This window comes from Uloborus diversus, unplaced genomic scaffold (assembly GCF_026930045.1).
Source record: "Uloborus diversus isolate 005 unplaced genomic scaffold, Udiv.v.3.1 scaffold_327, whole genome shotgun sequence".
NCBI classification, from domain to species: Eukaryota; Metazoa; Arthropoda; class Arachnida; order Araneae; family Uloboridae; genus Uloborus; species Uloborus diversus.
Genome location: NW_026558491.1, coordinates 1 through 22,699, shown reverse-complemented (window position 1 = coordinate 22,699; position 22,699 = coordinate 1). Strand labels below are relative to the sequence as shown.

General features: G+C 31.8%; 1 protein-coding gene across 1 annotated transcript; it reads right to left on the bottom strand.

Moving 5' to 3' along the window:
• Positions 1–255: 255 nt before the first annotated feature.
• LOC129233313 (ketohexokinase-like) lies at positions 256–20,458 on the bottom strand. Its single transcript, XM_054867363.1, has 6 exons — positions 20,325–20,458; positions 18,141–18,257; positions 15,777–15,911; positions 6,117–6,189; positions 2,652–2,887; positions 256–665 (listed from the first exon to the last, which is right to left on the bottom strand). The coding sequence occupies exons 1-6, from the start codon at positions 20,420–20,422 to the stop codon at positions 404–406; spliced, it is 921 nt and encodes a 306-aa protein (XP_054723338.1). The 5' UTR covers positions 20,423–20,458; the 3' UTR covers positions 256–403.
• Positions 20,459–22,699: the final 2,241 nt, after the last annotated feature.

Sequence of the window (22,699 nt, the reverse complement as noted above, 5' to 3'; positions counted from 1 at the left end):
ATATTAAATTGGGCAAATTGATGAAAAATTGAGTTTCAATATTTATCTTTTGTGATTAAAAAACGATATTTTAAAGCGCAATCACATTTCGTACGATAGGTACACCTACATGTTAACACCACTCTCACATCCCATGTTGGATCTAGGTGGGGGCGAGGAGGAGGAGAGGGGGAGTTGGACCATGCCACGGACAGCAACTTCTGACAAAGGGCAGTAAGTTCAAGGGTGGTGATAATAAACCACTAAGCACCGATCCAAAAGAGTGTTATAATTCCCTTGACAAGAAACTGGCAAATTTCTCACTACATATTGTAGTACTTGACAATGTATAAATTTAATCATGTATAATTTAACAATGTATAAATTTTAGTTACATTTAATATTGCAGTTCAGAGTCAACTAATTACAAAAATGGACATAATTTTGATAATTCTTTGGTATCATGCATACCACATTTTGTTCCAGCAATTTTGCAGCCCATTATAATAGCATCCTGCATATTCTTCCCTTTCATCAAACTTATAATTGAGCCAGCTATGAACGTATCACCAGCACCTAAAGTGTTCACAACATTTGTAGGAGGAAAAGCTTTTGATACGTACAAAGGACCATCACTGCTTTTGGCACATGCTCCCTTTTCACCCCAAGAGCAAATAAGAGTTGCACTGAAAATAAATTTTTTTTAATTTAAAGGAAAAATTACATGCATATAACATTAAAAAAATGCACAGACAACAAGGATAGATAAGGTAGACATATAAGAATAAACTTAAATTCAGCAGAAATGACTGATTATTTTTTTTCCTTAAAAATTTAATCGCACTACTTAGCTACTAGGCTATAGTTATTATTCAGAAAAATGAAGAATTTTTTATATCAATTCAAACTAACAAACATTGCTAGAAATCACATGCAGTGTACCGGACAGTCCAGTTATCACATCCAGGGACTGCAGTTTTGTTCTTATTAGAACTTATCAGTCTGGATTTGCGAATAACCGAGCTAGAGGCAGATGTCATCTCATTGAAGCTGAGAGGGCAAACAAAGTTTTCTTTCCCACAGCGCTACCAGTCAAATCATGGTCGGTTGAATCACATGAAAGTTGATCTAATGATGTCAGCGGTTATCAACAGGTTGTCCACTAACTGGTGCTTCATCGAACGCTTTCAGTTGATACATTGTTACTTGCGCAGACAAATAATGAGCAGGTGAAAAATACTTATTATTGGTTAAAAATGTCACATGGTTCAATCAACCAGCTTAAATTGACATCGACCACTGGATCTGCTGGTGAAGCTATATTAATGACTTTGGAAACAACCAGTTAACTGGTAGTTCTATTAAAATGCTCTGGTTAGTCACCAGTTGATCGGTGGTGCTATGCATGTTGAAAGAAAAAAATTCCTTTCCTGAACTTTCCCAACGTTCTAAACCCATGTAGCAGTTGTTTTTGAAAGAAAAACTAATTTTTAAAAACTCGTCGTTTATTTGAACACTCAATCATTTACAGGATAATAAAATAAAAACAGAATCGCTTGAAAACAAAAACGATCTCCATCTATCAACTTGATAGTCACCCTCACTCACTCATTCCAAACACCGCCTCATTCCATCTCAATGCACGTGTCTTATGCACGTCGACTCGGCACGTGCCAATCGCCGATTGGCGATGACGTCAATCGCGTCAGCTCGCACCCAGCCGACGTGCAAGAACGAATTTGCATGGGAATCAATAACTTTTTCAATAGCCAACAATGCAAAGGTAACCAAACTGGTGCATGCGGTTCTGCCTTAGCCCCGGTTTAGCGGTGGTAACTTACTGCTAAATTGCCAGAAATGTTTTTTTTTTACTGCACTTAGAACTACTTAATGAATATGATGCCTTTTTGCTTCGAAATAGCTGAAGAGCATAAGAAACAAATTAGTTTGTAAAGGTTGCTAAGTAGTTGTTAATACAGTACAACCTCGATATCGAGTAAGGATTTTAAAATTAGCAGCAATTTCAATTTTTTTCATCAGTATGTTTTCATCAATAAACTTCAAAATTTTAATTTTATCCTCAATTGATAACACACGCTTTTCACCAGCCATTTTGCAGGAGTTAAAAATCAGACTGAAGAAGAATGCGTTTTCGCTGGAAAACTGGTCAGCTACAAAAACTTGACCCCCTGTTGTCAAAGTGAGCGCATGTTCTAAACCAGAAGAAAAGAGAAAGAATCTAATCTTTAGAGAAAACAGACAAAAGACGTCAGCAGCCCCCTCATACCAACTATTCTTTTACCCCAATCCTCTATTCTCATACTTTCCAGGAAAAAAGGGTGAAGGGCTATATGCAGCCATAACTGGTTCAGCTACAAAATTTTCCAATGCAAAAGCATCAATTGAACCTTGCTTCTGTGGCAAAAATTTCGACATAGTGATGGTTCCGAAAAATAAGTTTCGAGATATCTATAGAAAACACTTGAGAGTTTTATGCAAAATGCAGGGGGAAAACTTTTTTTGAGGTATTAAGGGTTTTGAGATAAGGGAGGTTTGAGATATCAAGGTTTCACTGTATTTTAAAAAATTCAATATTTCACAAATTTAATCTTACAAAGCTAGCAGATGTAAATTCACTGCTCTAATTCTGCAATGTAATTGTATTAACTTACCCTCTTCTTAATTTACATGATAATGTTTCCACCGCATCTACCATGTTTGAAAAACCATGAGCTGCAGCAAAATCTTTGGATATAAATAACACATCTCCAAGACTTAACACTTCTGTTTGCTGCAGACTTGGCTTCTCAACTTCAATAGACACTGTTATGGAATTATTTGCTTTGTTTTCATTCCAGCGTCTAATGTGCTCCAAATTTGCTTTCATCGGTTCATAATTAGGTCGGCACTAAAATATAAGATAAAACTATACACACAGTTGAAAATAAACATGCATTTTAATTTATTATTCCTAAAACTTACCACAGGTTTAATCATAACACATTGGATATTTTATTCAGTAAATTACCGCCTTATAGCCAGGGCTAAGGCAGAAATAAATAAAATACACCGCCAGCTCAGTCAATTCCAGCCGAGGACTGCAGTTTCGTGCTTATTAGCACTCATCAGCCCGGCATAGGAATGACTGAGCTGGAGGTGGAAAACCTCTTAAGGAAGCCTAGAGTGCCAAACAAACTGGTAGCTAATACAGAATTAGCACTAATCAAAAATGTTTAAAATTATTCTTCTGCAGATAATATCTTTGGCACCAATCTCATCATTTTTTCTAATATTTTTAAGTTATTAATTGATAATTACAGCCATTCACGGAAGTATTATGTACGGTTCAAATACATTTTGGAAGCTTTTGAATAGCAAATACCACTGAAAATTAACGGCCCTCTAGCTTGAACACACTTTATACATAAATTGTTCTCTGTGTGAACCTAACTACAAAAATTTCAAGACCACAAATTTAATTTCTCCTGCTGATTTTTCAACACAAATATGTCTATCTGTAATACTAATATTAATTTGTGAGAAAAAGTTTAAGTATAAAAATTTGTAAGGCATATGAGGCAGTGAGAAGCAAAGGGCAAAATTAAAAATTTGGAAATAACCAGTACAAATGGTAGGTGAAACTCTCCTTTGTCTTATTGCCAGAGATAGTACTAGTAGCCCTGGTAGGTTCTGACCTACACAGCATAATTTAGAAAAACTTTTCATTGAAAGCTTACCTAAGACGTGCCCTAGGATCTTTAAATGGGATTAACTCAATACTTGAAAATGTCCATTTACATCCTTTTGCTTCATACTGTCTCATATGATCTTTCTTTTCTGGACTTCAATACATTTTTTTTCAAAAGTAGCCGGACTCCATTAGAAATTACTTGCTGACTTAATGCTTTAGAACAACATATTTTATACCAAAGATAGTTGAGTATTTGAATGGTTTTGGTTCACAGTAAGTTGACTTAGGCTCTGGAACCTCACGGTGTAAATTTTATTTCATATTTTACCAACAAATGGCAACACATGATATAAAAAAACAGGATTTCAAAACCTGAAGTGGCTTTATATTCCAGACTCCATGCATCTGGTCTACATGCTGCCTCATCTTATCTCATGAAGAAACAATTATTAAGAGTAGTTAACTTAAGCTTTGGGGGATATAGGGGAGCATGGGGAAAGATACTGAAGAAGGACAAAGCCGGCTCAAAGTTCTGCTGAGAAACATAGATGGTTTTCATTTCAGACTTAATCTAGAGCACCTTGAAGATTAGTTACATTTCTGCTAAAAACTGCTGCACCCTCTAATTTAACTTTGATAAAGGACCATGCTGTCAGGCCTAACAATGAATACAGTTTCGAGCTATGACACTTATGTAGCAGGACAAAAAATTGGTTGATTTTATTATACAAATTTTGTTATCAAAGTGTTCCTCTAACTGATTGATCAAAAAAAAAATTGATTTATTTGAATTCTAATATTTTGAATTCAAATTATGTGTTTCGCAATCACGAGCTGCGACAGGACTCTAAAATGTTTCTAGAAACGACTCCTGTCCCCTCAAGCTTGCTCTTCCTCCTGGGCAATTAAGTGTGTACAGCTGTGTCTGCAGGCATGTGTGTGTGTAGGCGTGCGTGCATGTGTAAGCTTGTGTGTGTGCACAGACCTGTGAATGTGCGCACATAGGTGTGTGTGTATGCGTGTAAAGGCGTGTGTGAGTGCGTGTGTAGGGCATGGACGCCCCCGCCCAGTAGAAGCGGATTCTGGGAGCACCAGAGGAGCCGAACCTGCAGAGGATCCTGGTCCAAGCTGAAAAAGGAACCACAACGCCACAGGCGGTCAAATAAAAACAATTAACAATCGTGATTGCTCAAAAAAAAAAAAAAATGGCAAGAATCGAGTAAGAGTGGTACATAAGTAGCCATAGCATGTCTGAGGAAATGAACATACATCAAGCATTTTAAACTATTAACAAGACAGGGGATCTGAATATAAAAAGAAGCTTGGTGTTTGAGTGCAAATGGCTTGGAGCAAAAATATCAACTCCATTCAAAACTGCATCAGCAACGCACTACAGAAGAAGTACAGATTATTCTATTAAGAGTTAACAAATGTTATTATCCTTTTAGTGAAATTAAATGGATGTGCACCCAAAAGCAGCTGCAGACTTGCAAAAGTTAGTGATTTTCTGCACATTAACCAGAATTTCAGCTAAAAAAGTAAAAAAATTAATGAGGTGCTGATTATATGCTACTGCAATTATCTATGCTTTTTCCTTTCAATGTCAAAGTACTAAACCACAATTTACAGAAGGATTCATAAATAAAGTTTTGCGCCATCATATACTTGATTCAGATGTCACTTTTTCAGAAATTAAAAAAAGATATTTCCCAATCTTAAATAACCATAGATATTTGTATTTAGGTAAAATATGTTATAAAGAACCATCTGGTGACAATAACTCAACTTTGTTAAAAAGTGCAGGTATGACTTTTGTGCTTATTAGCATGGCAGTGTAGGAAAAGACAAATATCTGTCTTGTTGTTATAAGTTGGATATCGGCATAAAAATTAGCAGAAGTAGTGACTATAACATACATGATGGTATTTTTGAAGACAAAAAAGGCTATGTCAACGCTTCATTACAAAGGCCATTAATTTCTGTAATTTGAAGAACAGTTTTTCCATTCTTTTGTGAGAGTACAATAATTTTAAGGTATATAATTCATGATGAACACAAAATTGAGTGCTTAGTAAGGATGAAAAAAAAGGAAAAAAAAACTGACATAAGTCAGTTAATATGAAAAATTCAGAAAATAACAGTTCAATCAGTAAAAGTAAGCAGGCTCGGATCTATAAATTTTGGGCCCCAGCAGCAAAATTTGTAGGGCCTCTCCCCAGAGGCTAGCAGTGTATGTTTGCAACGTTGATAAGGCTTAGTACAAGTTTTTTCAATATCTTGGGTCGTTGGATCCCTTAAGGATGTAGGCCCCCCACACTGCGAGGTCTGTGGGTACGCAGATCCGAGCCTAAAAGTAAGTAATGACAGAAAGTCTTTTACAATTGAATTTCCAAATGAATTACAGATTATTAATCACAATGTCAAAATTTTATTGGATTAGACTTACTTCAAAATGGATCCAACTATAATCCTTTAAATTTAAAGCAGAAAAATCTTCATAAGAAATTTCAGGCATATTTCTGAAATGAAAAAGATTAAAGTTTAAAATACCTTTAAATATAATAAATCACAAAATGTTCTGCAACTACAAATCAAAACAATTATGAAAAAATCCCTATATATCTGCGTGAGACAGAGTCTGTTTAAATGATGTAGGGTCATTTCACGGTAATTTAGATATTTATGTAGAGCCCGTAACGTTACCTTTTTTAGCCATAACTTTTTAATTTACTGTTTGATTAGCATATTATTTTATTTTGAGCTTTTCCTACCAGCACACCAACTCAAATTAAAATAATTTGCAAATTAAACAGTAAATAAAAAAGTTATGGCAAAAAAGGTCACATTGAGGACTCAACATAAATATCAAAAATACCGTGAAATGACCCTGTACCATTGCAGTCCAAAAAATATGCTATATTTTTCATACTGAAAATGGTTTTAAATTTTATCTACATAATTCTTTCAATCAGAGATGCACCGAAGACCGAATATGAGATTAAAATGCCAATCAAATATCGGCCAACATCTGATTAATTTTCTTTTGCAATACTTGCTTTTTTATTTTATGCCAATTTAAAAAAGTTTAGCTATTTTGTGTCTTTTGAGATGAAAATGCACTTCCATACAACATCCTAAATTTATCTACATTAAAGGTATTATAATAAATTGAAAAAAAAAAAATAAATAAATAAATAAAATAGATCATTCTAAAAGAAAAGCGAGTTATAGACTAATTTGGTTAATATTTATATGAAATTCCGCATAATTTGATAACTAATTTCTTTGTTTATACTGATACATGATTTGACAACTCATAATCATGTTCACATGTTACAAATAAAGAATCTTGTAGAATGCTCAATGTTCTTGCACCATAATTTACCATTTACTTTGATTACTACAATGATTAATTCAATTTCCACATTCTAAACTTAACTGAGTTGCAATTTTACATATTTATGAGTAAATAATATTATAAGGTTTTTTCTGATTCTTTTTTCATATTCAAAAGAGCTTGTAACAGCTAGGTTACTGTAGTATGTCATAAGATTTAAGAAAAGATGATACACAACAAAATTTAATTTAACATTGGGGTGTTTTCTCTTACATTAAGATTACATTGAATGTGATAATATTAGTTGTACTATAATACTGTACTACAACACTCATTGTAAAAAAATGTATCTATTTACATAAATGGCTACTTCTGTATGTGTGGAAGTATGTCGGGGGTAAGCTTCAAAACTACTGGACCGATTTTAACCACTTTTCACCATAGATTGCTACATTATCAGGAAACAACATAGGCTATAATTTATTTCTAAAACACTTAGTTTAAAAAAGTTATGATGGAAAATTGTAACTTTCATGTAATTTCCCATTAAAGGATTAAATATAAAGCCCATTGTTACAAGAAATTGTTGTCGTACAACAGCAATATTAATAGTAATCATAATGAAAATTTTGAATCAAGGCTTCTCTGGAGCAAGCATGGAATATTTAGCTTTCTTAGGATTTTTATCCTCATCTATGCCAATAATCAATATTGGAACTAAAAAAAAGCAATTGATTTATACAACAGTGGGAAAATAGAAAGTGTTTATTGTCTAAAATTACACAGCCTTGCAAAATTCGGGTCATGAAAAAGTGATTGTATGGTAATGAGTGAATTTTATTCTATTCGGTGCGCTGATTTCAAATATGACATCCATTTTTCACAATAACATAAGAGATTCTCACTAATTGGGCATTAACATATGGACAGAAAAGCCTATTTTTTCTTATTATGGGAGAAAGAGTCTTTTTAAAATTTCCGTAAGTTTATTACTTTCAAACGAGTTTATGCATCAAACATACAATTGGAAATCAGTTACTAAATATGTCTGTTAATTTCATAGAAATAAGCATATAATAACATAGCGATAATTAATTATAATGATTCAATTATAAAGTAAGGCAATTTTTTCAAATGGAGCTGTTTTTTGCAACCAAAGACTACGTAATAATGTCTCTCGGCTTTCATCGTGCCACCAAAATATCATTATTAAAAGAATCGTTAAAACTTTTGTTAAAATGCAAAATAATCGGCTAACTAAATTAGGCAAATCTATTGACAGCATAAAATCTTCCATTAATTTGTCTTTGTGCACATTTTCAAACACTCGCCAAGTATTAGTACTCATTTTGGAAACATTTCAGATGAAAATGTTTAGCATCATTTTATGGTCAGTGAAAATATCTCAGTATTTGGTGAGAATATCCCATTGACGAAAATTAGTAACAGACAGTTTTACAAAGAAGGGAAGGGGAGTATTATCCAAGGTATCTCAAAACAATTACTACAAATTTAGTAACATTTTAAATCGCACCATGAACCAACAATAATAGAAATTTCTGAAAATAACTAATTAACTTAATAACTTAAAATTTTTTAAAACAGTTTGTATTTCAAAAGCTATATAGAAAAAGTTTTATTCTATGTTCAAAAAAAAAAAGATAAATCTTTTTAAACAAGTAAAATTTCCTATTTTATAAATTCTTCAAATTTTTATATGCTTAAATATCGTGCTATCATTTCTAACTGAATACTATTTTGTTCTTTACATTTATTGCTGTTTTATTTTTACGGGTAAGGAAGAAGCTCAATTTTTAATCATGTCAAAGAGGTGTGTTTTGAGTTCCTTCGATTAAAACAGAAAACGAATGAAAGTAGCAATTGTTTCTCACAATTAGTACTGACCCATGCAACGCTGGGTGTTTTTGCTAGTATATACATAAATGACAAATGATCAAATAAGCTTTGTGATACAATGTGATTAAATTGAAAAACCAACATAAATAAAGCACAAACGAACCCGAAAATACAGCAAATAGCTATTTTAAGTCTACAATGGAGCCTATTCATCAGCGTAAAAACCACGTTGATTGACACCGATATTTCTACCAAATCGGCCAACCAGTAAATACTACCGTTGTCAACCTGGGTGACGTCAGTTCTCTCGTGACTTTCTGGTTGTGTGTTGAGTTTTTTTGCACTGATGAAGAGGCTCTTTTGTAGCCTTGATATAGCTATTTGCTGTATTTTTGGGATCATTTGTGCTTTATTTACGTTGGTTTCTCATTTAAATCATATATATATATATATATATATATATATATATATATATATATTAGGGTGGTCCTTATTTATATGGGAATTTTTTTTTTTTTCAGAATTCAACAAGTGACGCCCCCTAGTTTTGTGACACTATAATAAAAATTAACGTGTACAAAATTTGAACTCGATCGGTCAATAATAACACGTGCCCCTATGCCGTTGAACTTTAACACTTTTGATAATTTTCTCACAAATCTTCGAGTTTTTACTTCAGACCCAGTACATCGTTTCTCCTAGGCTTGCAAAATATTTTTACAGTGAGGTAGTACTAAAATTAATCTTTTTAATTACTTTATATGATTTAAAGATTTTACGTTGAATAAGAATGAAATAATGCTTTAGAAACGTTCCTTAATCATACGCTTTTCTCAATGTATCTCGATAGTGTGTATTTTTTTCCAATAGTCTTCGACGGTCTGTAAAATCAATTGTTTTTGTGAGTCATATTTGGTATATTAGTTGTGGAATTCTTCGATTAATTGTGCTCCTCTTTCAATTGTATCATTCACAATTTTCAGTATTTTATCGTCTCTCTTCCCTTTAAATAGCTTCCTTCATTTTGCGTGAATCAGGATCAAATAGGAAAAAATCTTTTAGTATTTGTAACTCATCAAACAGTTTTATTGACTCGTAATTGATTCTATAAAGAGGATGATCTTTACTAAAATCTTCTACTATTATCTGAAATTTGTTAAACAGTCATCAGGCACGTCTTTCTTATCACAAGCATTTTTTAGACTAGTCATTTCCTAACTTCAAAGTTAATTCCTTCATATATTAGCGACAAAGCTACTAGTTTATCACCTAAATATTATAAGTGATTTATGAATTTTCCAATCACTGCTTCTGCTGCATGTCTGTCATCATTTTGTACGCTGCTAGTTTTTCAGACATTATATATTATTCAAAGGAGCCTCGATTGGGTTGCTGTGAAAAACCATATCTTCATATAGCATTTAATTGTAAAACAGCATTGAAGGGCTTTCTTTTCATGTAAAGTCAATTTAAATAGTTTCCTAAATATAAAAAGTTTCAAAACAAAAATTCCTTTTGCCACTCATGTGACTCAGGGATAAGCTCCAGGTTGCCGAAAACATATCCCTGTAGGAGGAAATTCACCAGGAAATATTATTACAAGTTACGAGAATTCTCTGTAATCTTTCTCAATTCCCCTTTTTACGAACAATAACATGTCGTCAACTTCGTCTTTTAGAATTTAAGCGGTAGGTGTACTTGATTGAAATGTTATAAGTTCTGAATGATGGAGATCTTTCCACAAAATTTTGAAGCACATAAATCATTGAATATCTGATCTAGAACTAAGAAAGGAGAACTTCTTTAAGGACACACTCTGCAGTACGATTTCAAATGCATGATGATGGCAATCCAACTGTAATATATCACCGTTCAGTTTTAGCTCTAAAAAATTGCATGCACAATTTATACGGTTGGTATTTCAAGTCGTTGTATCAAACACTACAGCTAGAGCAGTTAGCAATAAAGAGCTATCATCTAAGATACCATATACAAATGAAGAAATATCAAAGGAATTCCGAGTAGCTGTTCAATATTAGGACCTGAAGCTATCATGGTAATCCTGTCGGCGTTCTTTTTTTCTGTTACATCTGGATGTAGCTTTGTATCCCAGTGAATAACTACAAAATCTAAATTTAAATTCATGAAATTTAATTTTACCTCTCGAAGATTTTTTCTTGCTCTCTTAAGGAATTTACGATTGATCACTAGGTCATTTGGATTTAAATTTACTGTATCTACATAGGCTATAAATAAATGAACAACATCTTTATTCCTAAAATGGCTTTTGTCTAACAGTGATGAAAGGCGAGATGATATCAATAGTTGGCAAGCTTTTTTTCATTGTGGTAGACCAGCTGTAGAAAACAAAAGTTCAACAGGTTACGATAGATACCCATTTCGGTTTCTAAATCTTGTGAATCGCAAGAATTTGATGATAATAAAGGACTATGTTCTGAAATAGAAGAAAATTAATTTATAGATTTCTACACTATTCGGATCTGAAATTTTTTTTTAATTTATATTTTAGCTATGTAAAATACAGTATATTTTTATGATAGGAGTAATCGAGGATTTTTCGAAATTTATATTTTAAAAATTTTAAATTGCATAAGCATTTAGGCATGTTTATAACTAAAGAACAGCAAAGTAAAATATAATTGCAATTACTTATACTTATAGCATTGAAACCTTGCGACTCTATTTGCCGCACCTATTAGATACACAGGGAATTTTGTAAATCAACACCCCCAAAGTCTGGAGGAGGCACATTGTTGTTGTCAAAGATCATTCATTATTGGCCTAAGTCATTCATTAATGGCCTATAGAATCCCTTGTATTCATCTTGGTGGGAGGAAACGTTCCCCTGCCGCTTGGTTGGAACAAGCGCAGAAAAGCGGTACGCTTGACCCCAGGCCATTGGTGTACATGTACCCTCTGTAACATGTTAAATTTTACAGAATGAAAGTGAGAGAATGGTCATTCTGGAAGTAGAAGCAACTATTAAGGTTCAAAATTACTTTAAATATAAAACGTTAGAATATTTTTACATAAAAATGATAAAATCCGCAATTTTTTCTTCAAAAATCACAGAAGGGGGCCCTAGGGGCACGTGTTAATGTTCATAGATCGACTTAAAATTTTGCAAGGATCATTTATTTCTATAATGGAACAAATTGAGGGGGCATCGCGTAAAATATCTGCAACTTCAAAAATAAGGACCACCCTAATAAATATATATATATATACAGGGGTGGACTGGCCAGGTTGGCTAGTCGGGGATCCCTGACTGGGCCAACCGCTGAGTGGGCCACTTTCAAGCAATTTTTTATATTGAACTCAATAGTCAATACATTTAAATTGACACAACATTTTGTAAAGTGCTGTAATAATAACAAGAAAAAAAAAGGAATTTGTTTAATCTTTGTCAGGGGTCCCCAACCTTTTTCACTCGTAGGCCACATTGTAAATTTCTGGAGACAAGACGAGCCGTTCTATCAATATTTTAGCTTAGATCGTCCATTTAGTGCTAGCTCCCCCCCATCCACTCATACATCGTGAATATATTTTTCGATATGCATTTTAAATAAGCGTTCAGTGGTGATTTTGAAAATTTCTGGGCTTGCTTCTAAGTTGCTATATTTCCTTATACATATTTACTGTTAACTAAATTGAAATTATATTTTAAGTGCTCGTAAATCTCTAATAACAAAATGATAGGGGATCTTGTAAAATTTAGAATAGTACAGAAAACTGAAATAAAAAGTAGTTTTTGTCACAAAATAAACTGAGTTTTTTTAAAACAAAAGGCTAATGAGTGAGTGCTACAAGACAAAATTATTACAATATACAACAAATTTATTTTATTGAATTTATGATGATTAAAACCTTGGAAATAAATAAGAACACAACACGAGTAAAGCTTTCAAAATGTTTTTTTAAAAATTAAAAAAATAATTAGAAGATTGCATTTGTTTGATACAATTTCAGTCCATTCAGGGACAAATTTCGTAGTTCCGATCATTAAGAGAGATTTTAAATGTTCGTCTGATTTAATGTACATCAATTTTGAAAACGTCTGTTCATATTTGTAAGTGGATGCTAAAAGAGAAAACATAGCTCTAGCATGATTTTTTAAGTTCTTTAAGTCTTTTTCTGGTAGAGAACTGTAAAATAGAAGTGGGTTACCTTCAATGTGACATTCCTGGATAGCTGTCTTGAGTAAGTCATTATTTTTTAACTCAATGACTTTCAGTTGCTTTTCAGAAGGTACTTTCTCAATATCACACTTAAAAATTGTTTTGAAATAGAGTTGAATTTTGTCTGATGCACGTTCAAAGTCTTCAAAGCTATTTGTGGGAGGCTTTTGATTTCTGTTATCAAGTTTTTTTTTTGAGAGATGGGTGCTGCACTCGTAGTTAACAGTAAAAAATGATTAAAAAACGATTAAAATTAACGGAAAACTTTTATTAAAATAATTGATTGTAATTAAAAACAATGCTGGCCGGATCCGGCCCGCGAGCCGTAGGTTGGAAAGCCTTGACCCCTGATATACAGCCGTCCCTCGCTACTTCGCGCTTCAACTTTCGCAGTTTCACTACATCGCGGTTTTTTCTGTTTTTTTTTTTTTTTTTTTTTTCAATTACAGCAATGAGCCTTTTTTCTGTTCTAATGTAAACTTTTTCTTACAAGAGAATTACAAATTATGTCTTTCAAGTAAGATAAGCTCTTCTTAGGGACTGTAGTTGTACTAGTTGAGGGAGTGGAGGTTTAAAATCGCCAAAGAAAGTTTATCTCAATTTAACCTCAATTTAACGCTAACTGTAAAGTACAAATCACTGTATTATTACTAGGGGATAAATACATCTCTAATGGTGTTCAACAATGTACTACTAGCTTTTTAAGCGGTATGCGTAATACCTTTGGTGAGGATAAATGCAGAGGAAGAAAGGGGGCACATACGGTCTCTAACTGGAAATTAATTCATCATTGAACAAGTTGAAGTTTAGCTATTTTTATAGGTTAGTAGTAGTGTGTAAGAACTGCATGTGTGTGTGTGTGTGTACTTTATTTCCCAATAATTAATGTGATATCGATTTCGTCTATTACTTCTCGTTTTCTCATATTTTGTGCAATATATTAAGTAATACAAATGTAATGTTGGATTAGGGTGCTGTTTCATATCTAGGGGGCTCTAACTATGTTATAAACCTATTTAAATTGTGGTCAGTAAGTTTTATGCCCTCTAATTAGGAAAATATTCGGTTTATAAATACAGAATCCTACTTCGTGGAAATTCAGTTATCGCGGTGAAGTCTGAAACGAATTAACCGCGATAAATGAGGGTTAACTGTATATATAAATAAATATATATATATATATATATATATATACATGTTGCTCATCAAAAAATTTTTTTCATAAATCTAAAGAAAAGGAAAAATGCAAGTATTTTGGTTTAAGTACTCTATAAAAAAATTCATTGATTTTTACTTATACAATGAATAAACCATCACTCGCATGATTATGAAATTAAAATTACAGCCTCAAAAATAATTACAATCAACTGTTCTTAAAATAACCAAGCAGAAAAGAAACATATATTTGAAATTCACAGAAATCTCATGTATTCCAAAAACATTATGCATATATATGTGTTTGTTTACCAATTGTTGAATATTCAAATTTGTTTACTATTCAATAGCTGAATATTAAAGTATTCAGCCAAACCAAATATAGTCAAACCTCCCAATAGCGGACACCGTCAGAACCAAAGTTCTTGTCTGTTAACGGGGAGTGTCCGCTATTGGGTAGTCTGATTTTACGATGGCATTTTAAACCTACACATACAATGTATGGTTCTAAATTAAATTAATGAGTATTGCTTACATTAGTGAACTTAACTAATAAGTAAATAATCAGCTGAATCTTTCGGAAAAATAAAATAAGAAGGCATTTGTGTAAATTGTTTCCTCTAGCTGAACAAAACCAGTCAAACACAATGGAATCAATGTCGTTGATTTTCAGAACCTTTTTTGTTTTAGATTGTATCAAAATGTAGCACAATCGTCTACTTTTGACTTAATCTGGCAATACTGTGCAGATTCCTCATCAGCGTCTGGTGAGAAAGGACGCAGAGCTGATGCTCGTCTCCCAAACTCTAGTAGGAAGGAGGGAGGATGCCGTTAAGTTGCATGAGAGTTCTCTCCCATGCAAACTAATAAAGCAAGGTACTGTGCAAAAGGAGAAAGACTTTTTTCTATTGCTTTTTGCTGGAATTTCGTGCATGAAATGAAAACAAAACTTTCTTAAGCTTTGACTAAAGAATTCGACTTGAATGGCTCCTGTTTTCGGTGAAAAAGGGGGTCAACCCTTTTATCGGTACTCATTAGCCCCAGAACATCGTAAAGGAGTAGAAAAAATGCTTGCCACAAAAGCAGTGCTCAGCAAAAGCTTACCAACACAGAAAAATAAAACGAAACTCGACTGATTTACTGTCCGCTAACGAGGAGTGAAATACACTATATGCCCATCTTGAGGGTAAGGGGATTCAGAAACTGTACGCTAACGGGGAGTGTCCGCTATCTGGGAGTGTCTGTTAAGGGAGGTTTGACTGCATTTGGTTCGTATGCCAAAAAGGCAGTATACTAAATACCAACCGAATATGTTTAGTATCAATACAGCCAAAATTTTCATGGCAATAATACTTGATTTTTCACTCTAAATTTGTCAAGATAGTCTGTTACATTCCATGAATAATGATAGAATTTGGAGAGAATATTGAGTGACACAGCAGAATTGGTAGATTTGCATTAATGTGATTCCATGTTTTACTTCACAACATTTGAAGTTTAAGTACCATTTTCTTATATATATATATATATATATATATATACTCCTACACAAACTTACTTATTAGCATGAACTATAGTTCGAGAGCCATTTTCACTATTAATCCATATTGTTGACACAGGACTTTCAAATTCTTCATAGTAATGGCAATTTTCAGTGCAGATATTATGTTCATCAAAATTTTTTTTCATAAATCTAAAGAAAAGGAAAAATACAAGCATTTTAGTTTTAGTACTCAATGAAAAATTTCATTGATTTTTACTTAGACAATGAATCAACCATCCCATGCATAATTATGAAGTTAAAATTACAGTCATAAAAATTATTACAATCAAATGTCACTAAAATGACCATGCAGAAAAAAAAACATACATTTCCAATTCGCAGAAATCTTATGTACCTATTCCAATAACATGATACTTTTCCTTCTTTTTTGAAAGTACAAACCAATTTGTAATTTTGTTAACAATTTAACAACCTGTTGTAAATCTCCTCCACCATACCAGTTTCAACATGGTACTAGTAAGGCATCAATCTTCAGTGTAGGAAAAAGGTGGAGAAATGTACTTGTTGCAAGTAGTGGATATTGAAGATTCTTATTTATAGTTGCTTCCAGTGTTGTTTGGTTTAAACCATGTTGGTTTAAACCATGGTTTAAACCAAGTGGTTAAAAAAAATGTGGTTTTCTCAAAAAAAAAAATTTTTTTTTAAAATTTCATTGATTTCCTCCCAAATGTTTTCATAAATTTTGCATATTATTGCAAAAAATAAAATATAATTGATGCAAAAGTAACTAGCAAAGCTTTATACATAAATTACAGATTCAATAAATTTTGAAACTTATAATTGTTAGGGTAATGCAAGTTAGCAAAAAAAAATTTTTTAATATTTTTTTTTCTGTTTTAAAAATCTAAGCAGCTTTTCTATTAGGTACATAAATATACAAGGCAGACCAACTAAGTTTTTCTAAAATTATATGGAAAAAAAAATCGAAGTAGCTCTTTTATAATTTTTAATTATCATTATTTTTCAGTCTTTTACATTTTAAAATATAGTCCAAAAAGCATATTTCAACCAAAGCTTCATGTCCTGCCTAATTTGCTTGATTACTTAAGATTTATTGAGACAGATTATGTACCATTGAAGTTATGCATAGGGTGAAAATATCTTAACACTAGAATATTTAAAAATGACAAGAGAAAAAAAATAACTAAAAAAGTCCAAGAACTTTTAAGGTAGGCATAAAATTGTGCTTATACCTGCACACTTTTTGTATCCCCGATAAACGATGCAATCAGAGCAAGAAAAGAAAATGTATAAAATTATGAAAACAGAAAACATTTATGTAACTCTGAGCTCTTAAAATAATAATAATAATAAAAATAATAATAAAAAATAATGCCAAATTTTCGTCTTTCAAAGAACTTTTTTTTATCCCAAGTAGTCTCATGCATGAATGGTGGAAAAGAATCGAATAAACATTATTTTCTATGACATTATTAAAATGTGACTCATTATTAAAATATGTTAAAAGAGTATTCTCATTTAAGTTTGTACTGAGGCTTTTAATTAAAATGATTTTTTTTCTTTGATAAAAAAATTGTATTCCTAAATGAATTAAACAAGGAGAAATAATATCTACAATGGAAAACATAATGATTTTCTTAAAACCAACTTGTCCTGTTCCTATAATTGTTGTCACTGATACATTAGGTAAATAAATTACATGATTTTTAAGCTTTTAAAATTTTTTTAGACAAAATATACATTGATATTTTGATTTTCAAAGTTGTATAATGTACATCAGATTTATGATTCATTTGCAGATAGAGCAAAATACTTTCCCATGTTTAAAAATGCATGATTTTAATTTTACTTTTTTATTTATAGTAGATAGCTATGATTATGATAAAATTAATTTGCAAGAATTTATTCTTGCTTATTTGTAATTAATAATGTCTGAACTATCATAGTAAATTATTTATTTGATTATTTATACCAAGATCTTATTACGCATTGAATTTTTTATAATAGTTAAAGATTTTCAAACAATATTCTGCTATAGAAATCTCTAAGTATGAGGAAATGAAATTACAAGATTTTACTCTTAAATATTTAATTAATTACAATGAAATTAGGCACGAATATGAATATTAAACATTCCTTAACAATTATTTCATAAAATCTTCATGATTTCACTAAAATTAAATTGTTTTTCTTACAAACAGTAATAAAAACCAAGTAAACCCAGGTTAAGCCAAAAAAAAAAAAAAAAAAAACCTGATTTAAACCAAAAAACCCTGTTTTTTTTTTTTTTTTTTTTTTCAAAAAACCGGTTTTTATACCAACCCTGATTATTTCTAAAATCAAGATTTCAAGTCAGTAGAGAATTGGCTGAGAGCTCTGCAAGGCAAAATTACTTACTGACCACCAATATCAAGACTCACTGTTCCTAAAAATTCACATTTCACTCCGTATTCAGCAAAAATAGTAGCCGAGTTTGAAGCATTACCACCACGCTGCCATCGATGAGATATGCACCTGTAAGTTTATCTGTAGTTATAAATAAGTAATAATGCTTTGAACTAAATTTTTTATTAAGCAGTTCAGAATAGAAATACAGAAATTTTTAACAACTGCTGATTTTTTATTTTGAGAAGAAAATAATACTCTTAAAAAAAAGAACAAAAAGAAGAATCCAGCCTCTGACACACATTTGAATTTGAATTCAAATTATGTTTTTCACAAGCACAAATATTGATAGGACTCTATTTGCTGGTTTCTTGTTTCTACAAATAGCTCCTCTCTCAATCATAATTGGGAGAAACATAATTTGAATTCCAGATGGCAAAACTCCAATGAATGCTAGGGAATGGCTACTGGATCTTGTGTGCTGGATGCTGTTTTTGTCTAAAGAGGATTGTATAAAGTTGAGTATAAATAAATTTGATTCGTGGGGCATGGGAAGGAAGCTTAGAAGGAGGGACATACTCATCATGGAGGTTCATGAACCAAAGGAGTTTGCTTTATAAGCAAAGAAAATGAAATCAAAGGAAAATTGATTTTGGCATAATAAGAGTAATAAGCAATTTATGATTGCTTAAAAAATTACACTAAAATTTTCAAAAAAAAAAAAAAAACCAAAATTTTATATATATATATATATATATATATATATATATATATATATATATATATATATATATATATATATATATTATGCAAAAGAAAAAAACTGCTATATTAAGCTAGTTCTACTGGAGGTATAGTGGTCTTAAATTGAGTTTTTTTCAACTTAGATGGAAAATAAATATCCCCCAATCAGCTAAATGACAGGCCGGCTTGTCCTTCTTACCCTTTTGAGCTGTATACGCCCCTGTCCCCCCGGCTATGTTTATTTTCAGAAACATTTGACTGTTTTGGTGCATCAAATTTAGAATTTTCAGTCTAATATTTTGATTTGATTGAAATACAAAGTGGGAGGCCCCAGTAAAATTTTTAAAATATTGGAAGGAGGTAGTGATTTGCAGAAAGTTCAGTAGTTTTTCACTTTATTTCATAAAAGAAACCCATTTAAGATCTAAAACGTCAAAATGTAAAATTTTGTTTCATGTTCATTTCTCACAATTGAGTTATTAGACTTACATCAGTTAGTTGTGACATTTCATCATAATATTTCAAATCTCTTTTGATCTCTAGTTTAAATTTCTTCTTTTTGAAATATATTTAGGCAATCAATGTATTTTTCTTCATTTTGCTGTGATTTTTGTAATTCTGTTGATTTTTTTAAAAAATATATATCAATATCTTGGTAGTTCTTATGAAGCTTCCCTACATTTTTGGATATTCTAAACAAATATTTAAAAATATTTTTATTTTAAATTTTACAAAATAAAAAAATTTAAAAAAATTCTGAAAAACTGGGGTAAGTACACCTTTTCCCTTGATGATGTCATGGCTTACATATAATTCACACAAATTAAGTTGAATCCACTTAACGGAAAATGTTTTTTGCTTTGCTTAAAATATAACAAAGGAAATCAGTTTTATGCCAACAAATTTAGGAAATAATCCAACTATTGTACAGCTCATGTGGAATTTTCCATATTCCACATGACCAGTCTACCCCTGTCTGCCGGTCAACACCCTAGGATCGGCTGTGCAATTATTTTTTGAAGTTATAACTTTAAAATGCAGTTTTAGACAATCTTTGGTAAAGTTGGTAGGAGGAGAGGTTTGTAGACCTCCAGGTAATTTTTCGAAAATGAAATCCTAGAAACTCGATCGCAGATGATCCCTAATGCGTTATGAGGGAAGGGGATTCAGAGAGTCTCCCTCAGAAATCTTTTGAAATTAAAGTCCAAAAAACGAAATTTTAGACGACCTTTGATGATGGGGAGGAAAGTATTTTTCGGGGTTTACTGTGGAATCGGTTTCCTGGGAGTCCAAAATAGGAATAGCGACAAAAATGGGTTGCACACAGATATTTTGTGAAAATAGTCAAAATGGATTTAGCTAGTGAGCAACATCAAACTTCAATATTCGAGAATTTTCACGAATCCAAAAATGTTTAAGAATGTATGCCAAATGAAGCAGCTTGTTTTATACCTCTGATCACTATCTTCTAAGGGATAAGACGGGCAAACCATTACTATATCCAAATTACATAAACCTACACACAGTACTCTTTCCGAGTTTGTTCCCATTTTTGAAAATTACCGAATTTCTTATTAACAAAAAATAGATGCTAGTGTCTTTGTTCACAACATTATCATACTTTTTTCTTGCATAACACTGTAATCAAAGCATAATCAAGAAGATATGTGAAACACTTCGTAGTGATAGGAGCTCTGAAGCGAAGGCGTTGAGCGAAGATGTAAATGTAAACAAACAGCGACCGTCTGAGCGTGTTGTTGTTGCTGTTAAAAAAATCAGTACCGTATTTTATGCTTTCCCAAGCAAACGGTTGAAATAGGAACGTATATTTCGCTTTTTCAAAAACATATTGAAGATTATATTTATATAATATTCAAATTTTTGCTCAATCGTCATAATCGTCATGATGAGAGAGTATGTTTCGTTTTTTTAATACGCATCAAAGAGGAGAGACTAAAGAATTATATCTTTAGAATTATTTGCGCAACTACACCAAATGCAATATAACTATAACGTTATTTTGATTTTAGGCGCCACCACCAGCTTATAGATTTATGAATTATGACATCACAGAGAGAACAAAAATAAAAATAAGACTCTTTCGAAATGAAGTTTGAATGAGTTTAAGTGTGACAGTTTGGTGCACGCTAGCGAAAAAAAAAAAATAGCGCCTGAAAATTCCTCATGGTAGTCAAATGAAACAAGGATAGATTTTGAAATTCCTCGAATAGTTTGTTGACAAAATACACTTTGAATCTGATCCTAAATTTTATTTATAATATTCTTCGAAACCGGTAAGATTTAGTTTTGATCAATATCAACTTTTTGTGACATGAGTTGGGTGCAGAAAGAGATAGTTTGTTGTTGCATTGCCCAAGAAACATTCTCATTTGCCCCCTTACTTCGGTAGAAAAGTACAGTACTTCAATGCAATTAAAAATCATTTTTTGGGGGGGGGGGGCTTTTTAGATTTAAATTCAGACATTGTTGATCATAGACTTATCTATAGTCATTCCATTTCAAATCAGGCAGGCAGGTATGAAAAGTCGTATGAGCATCATCATTTTTTTTTTTTTGTTTTGAAAATACGGTAGTTAGAAATAAGGGGCATATGAAATCTCCCAAAAGGATTTTGCAATAAAAGCTTTTTTTCCCCTCAGTTATAGTCTACTAAAATTTTACACAAAATCGGCCATTTTGAAAAAAAAAAAAAAAAAAAAAAACAGCAAAACACTCGATGAAATGGACATTATTTCATTAGTATTTTACATACTTGAATAATTATTTTTTATGAAAAATAAATAAGGACCTATTTATTATCTGGACAACGTTTTTAAAAATTTACTTGGTTTTATTTATAAAGAAAAAATAAATATTTTTGTGACATGAAAAAACTGCACTTTTACCAAATTATGATTCTTTCCACATGAAAAATCGAGATGTTTTTACAAAAAGGAGATGGCAGTCTAAAACACTTATATCAGGGGTCCCCAAACTTTTCTGATTCACGTTACCCTTTGTAGAATTAGAATTTTCTTGCGGCTCCTTATTCCATCTCTTTTTTATGCATTGTTACTGTGGTCACTTTGCGGCACAAAGCTGGAAGCACCTATTTTGGGAATACCTGCCTTATGTGACAGTGTCATATCATATTTTACTTTAAACCTCTGATGCATACAGCTGTAGAATTAAAATAAATTTTTTCAAAAATACATAATTTTTGAATTGAGATTACTCCTAAAGGCCATTTTTTTAAAAAATAATAGTTATTAAGGAAAATGTTTTATGACTGTGCACTGACTAATGCATCTTTTTTATTTCTGAATTATATAATTTTGTAAAAGTAGCTAACAAAGGAAAATTGAGTGAAGCAGGGGCAGATCTAGAGGGGGGCCATGGCTCCTCACAAAGCCTTGTGATTGTAGGAATTAAAAAAAAAAAAAAAAATAGAAAAAAAAATATGAGAAGATATCAAAATGTAACACATGTGTTTTACTGAAAAAGTATAGGCCTTAATTGGGAGATAAATTATGTCCCTATTCTCAAAACAAAACTTTAATTTCCAAAATTTTTCTCCATCTTTTATATCATTTCTTGATTCCAACTACAGACACTTGGACGATCTCTAAATGCTGCTGTTCTCATAGTATACCTATTGTTCACAAGACCAAAGAGAGCCTAAATTTTCGTTTTTATGGCTTTAATTTCGAAACTAGGGGAGAACCCCCTTTCCCATGCGTTTTTACAAATGCCTTGATATACAGCAAAAAATTGCATTTTAAGTCTTTTATTTGGAAAACGTCAACGGAAACTAGCTTATCCAGCCC

Bases quoted from the DNA above. Each gene is read 5' to 3' on its own strand.
- LOC129233313 (XM_054867363.1), bottom strand. From the start codon at position 20,422: ATGGGAACAAACTCGGAAAGAGTACTGTGTGTAGGTTTATGTAATTTG. The intron at 15,912-18,140 runs GTAAGTAATTTT...CCTTTTCTTTAG, and splicing joins AGTCTTGATATTGGTGGTCA to ATTTATGAAAAAAAATTTTG. The intron at 666-2,651 runs GTAAGTTAATAC...ATTTATTTTCAG, and splicing joins TCATGTAAATTAAGAAGAGG to TGCAACTCTTATTTGCTCTT.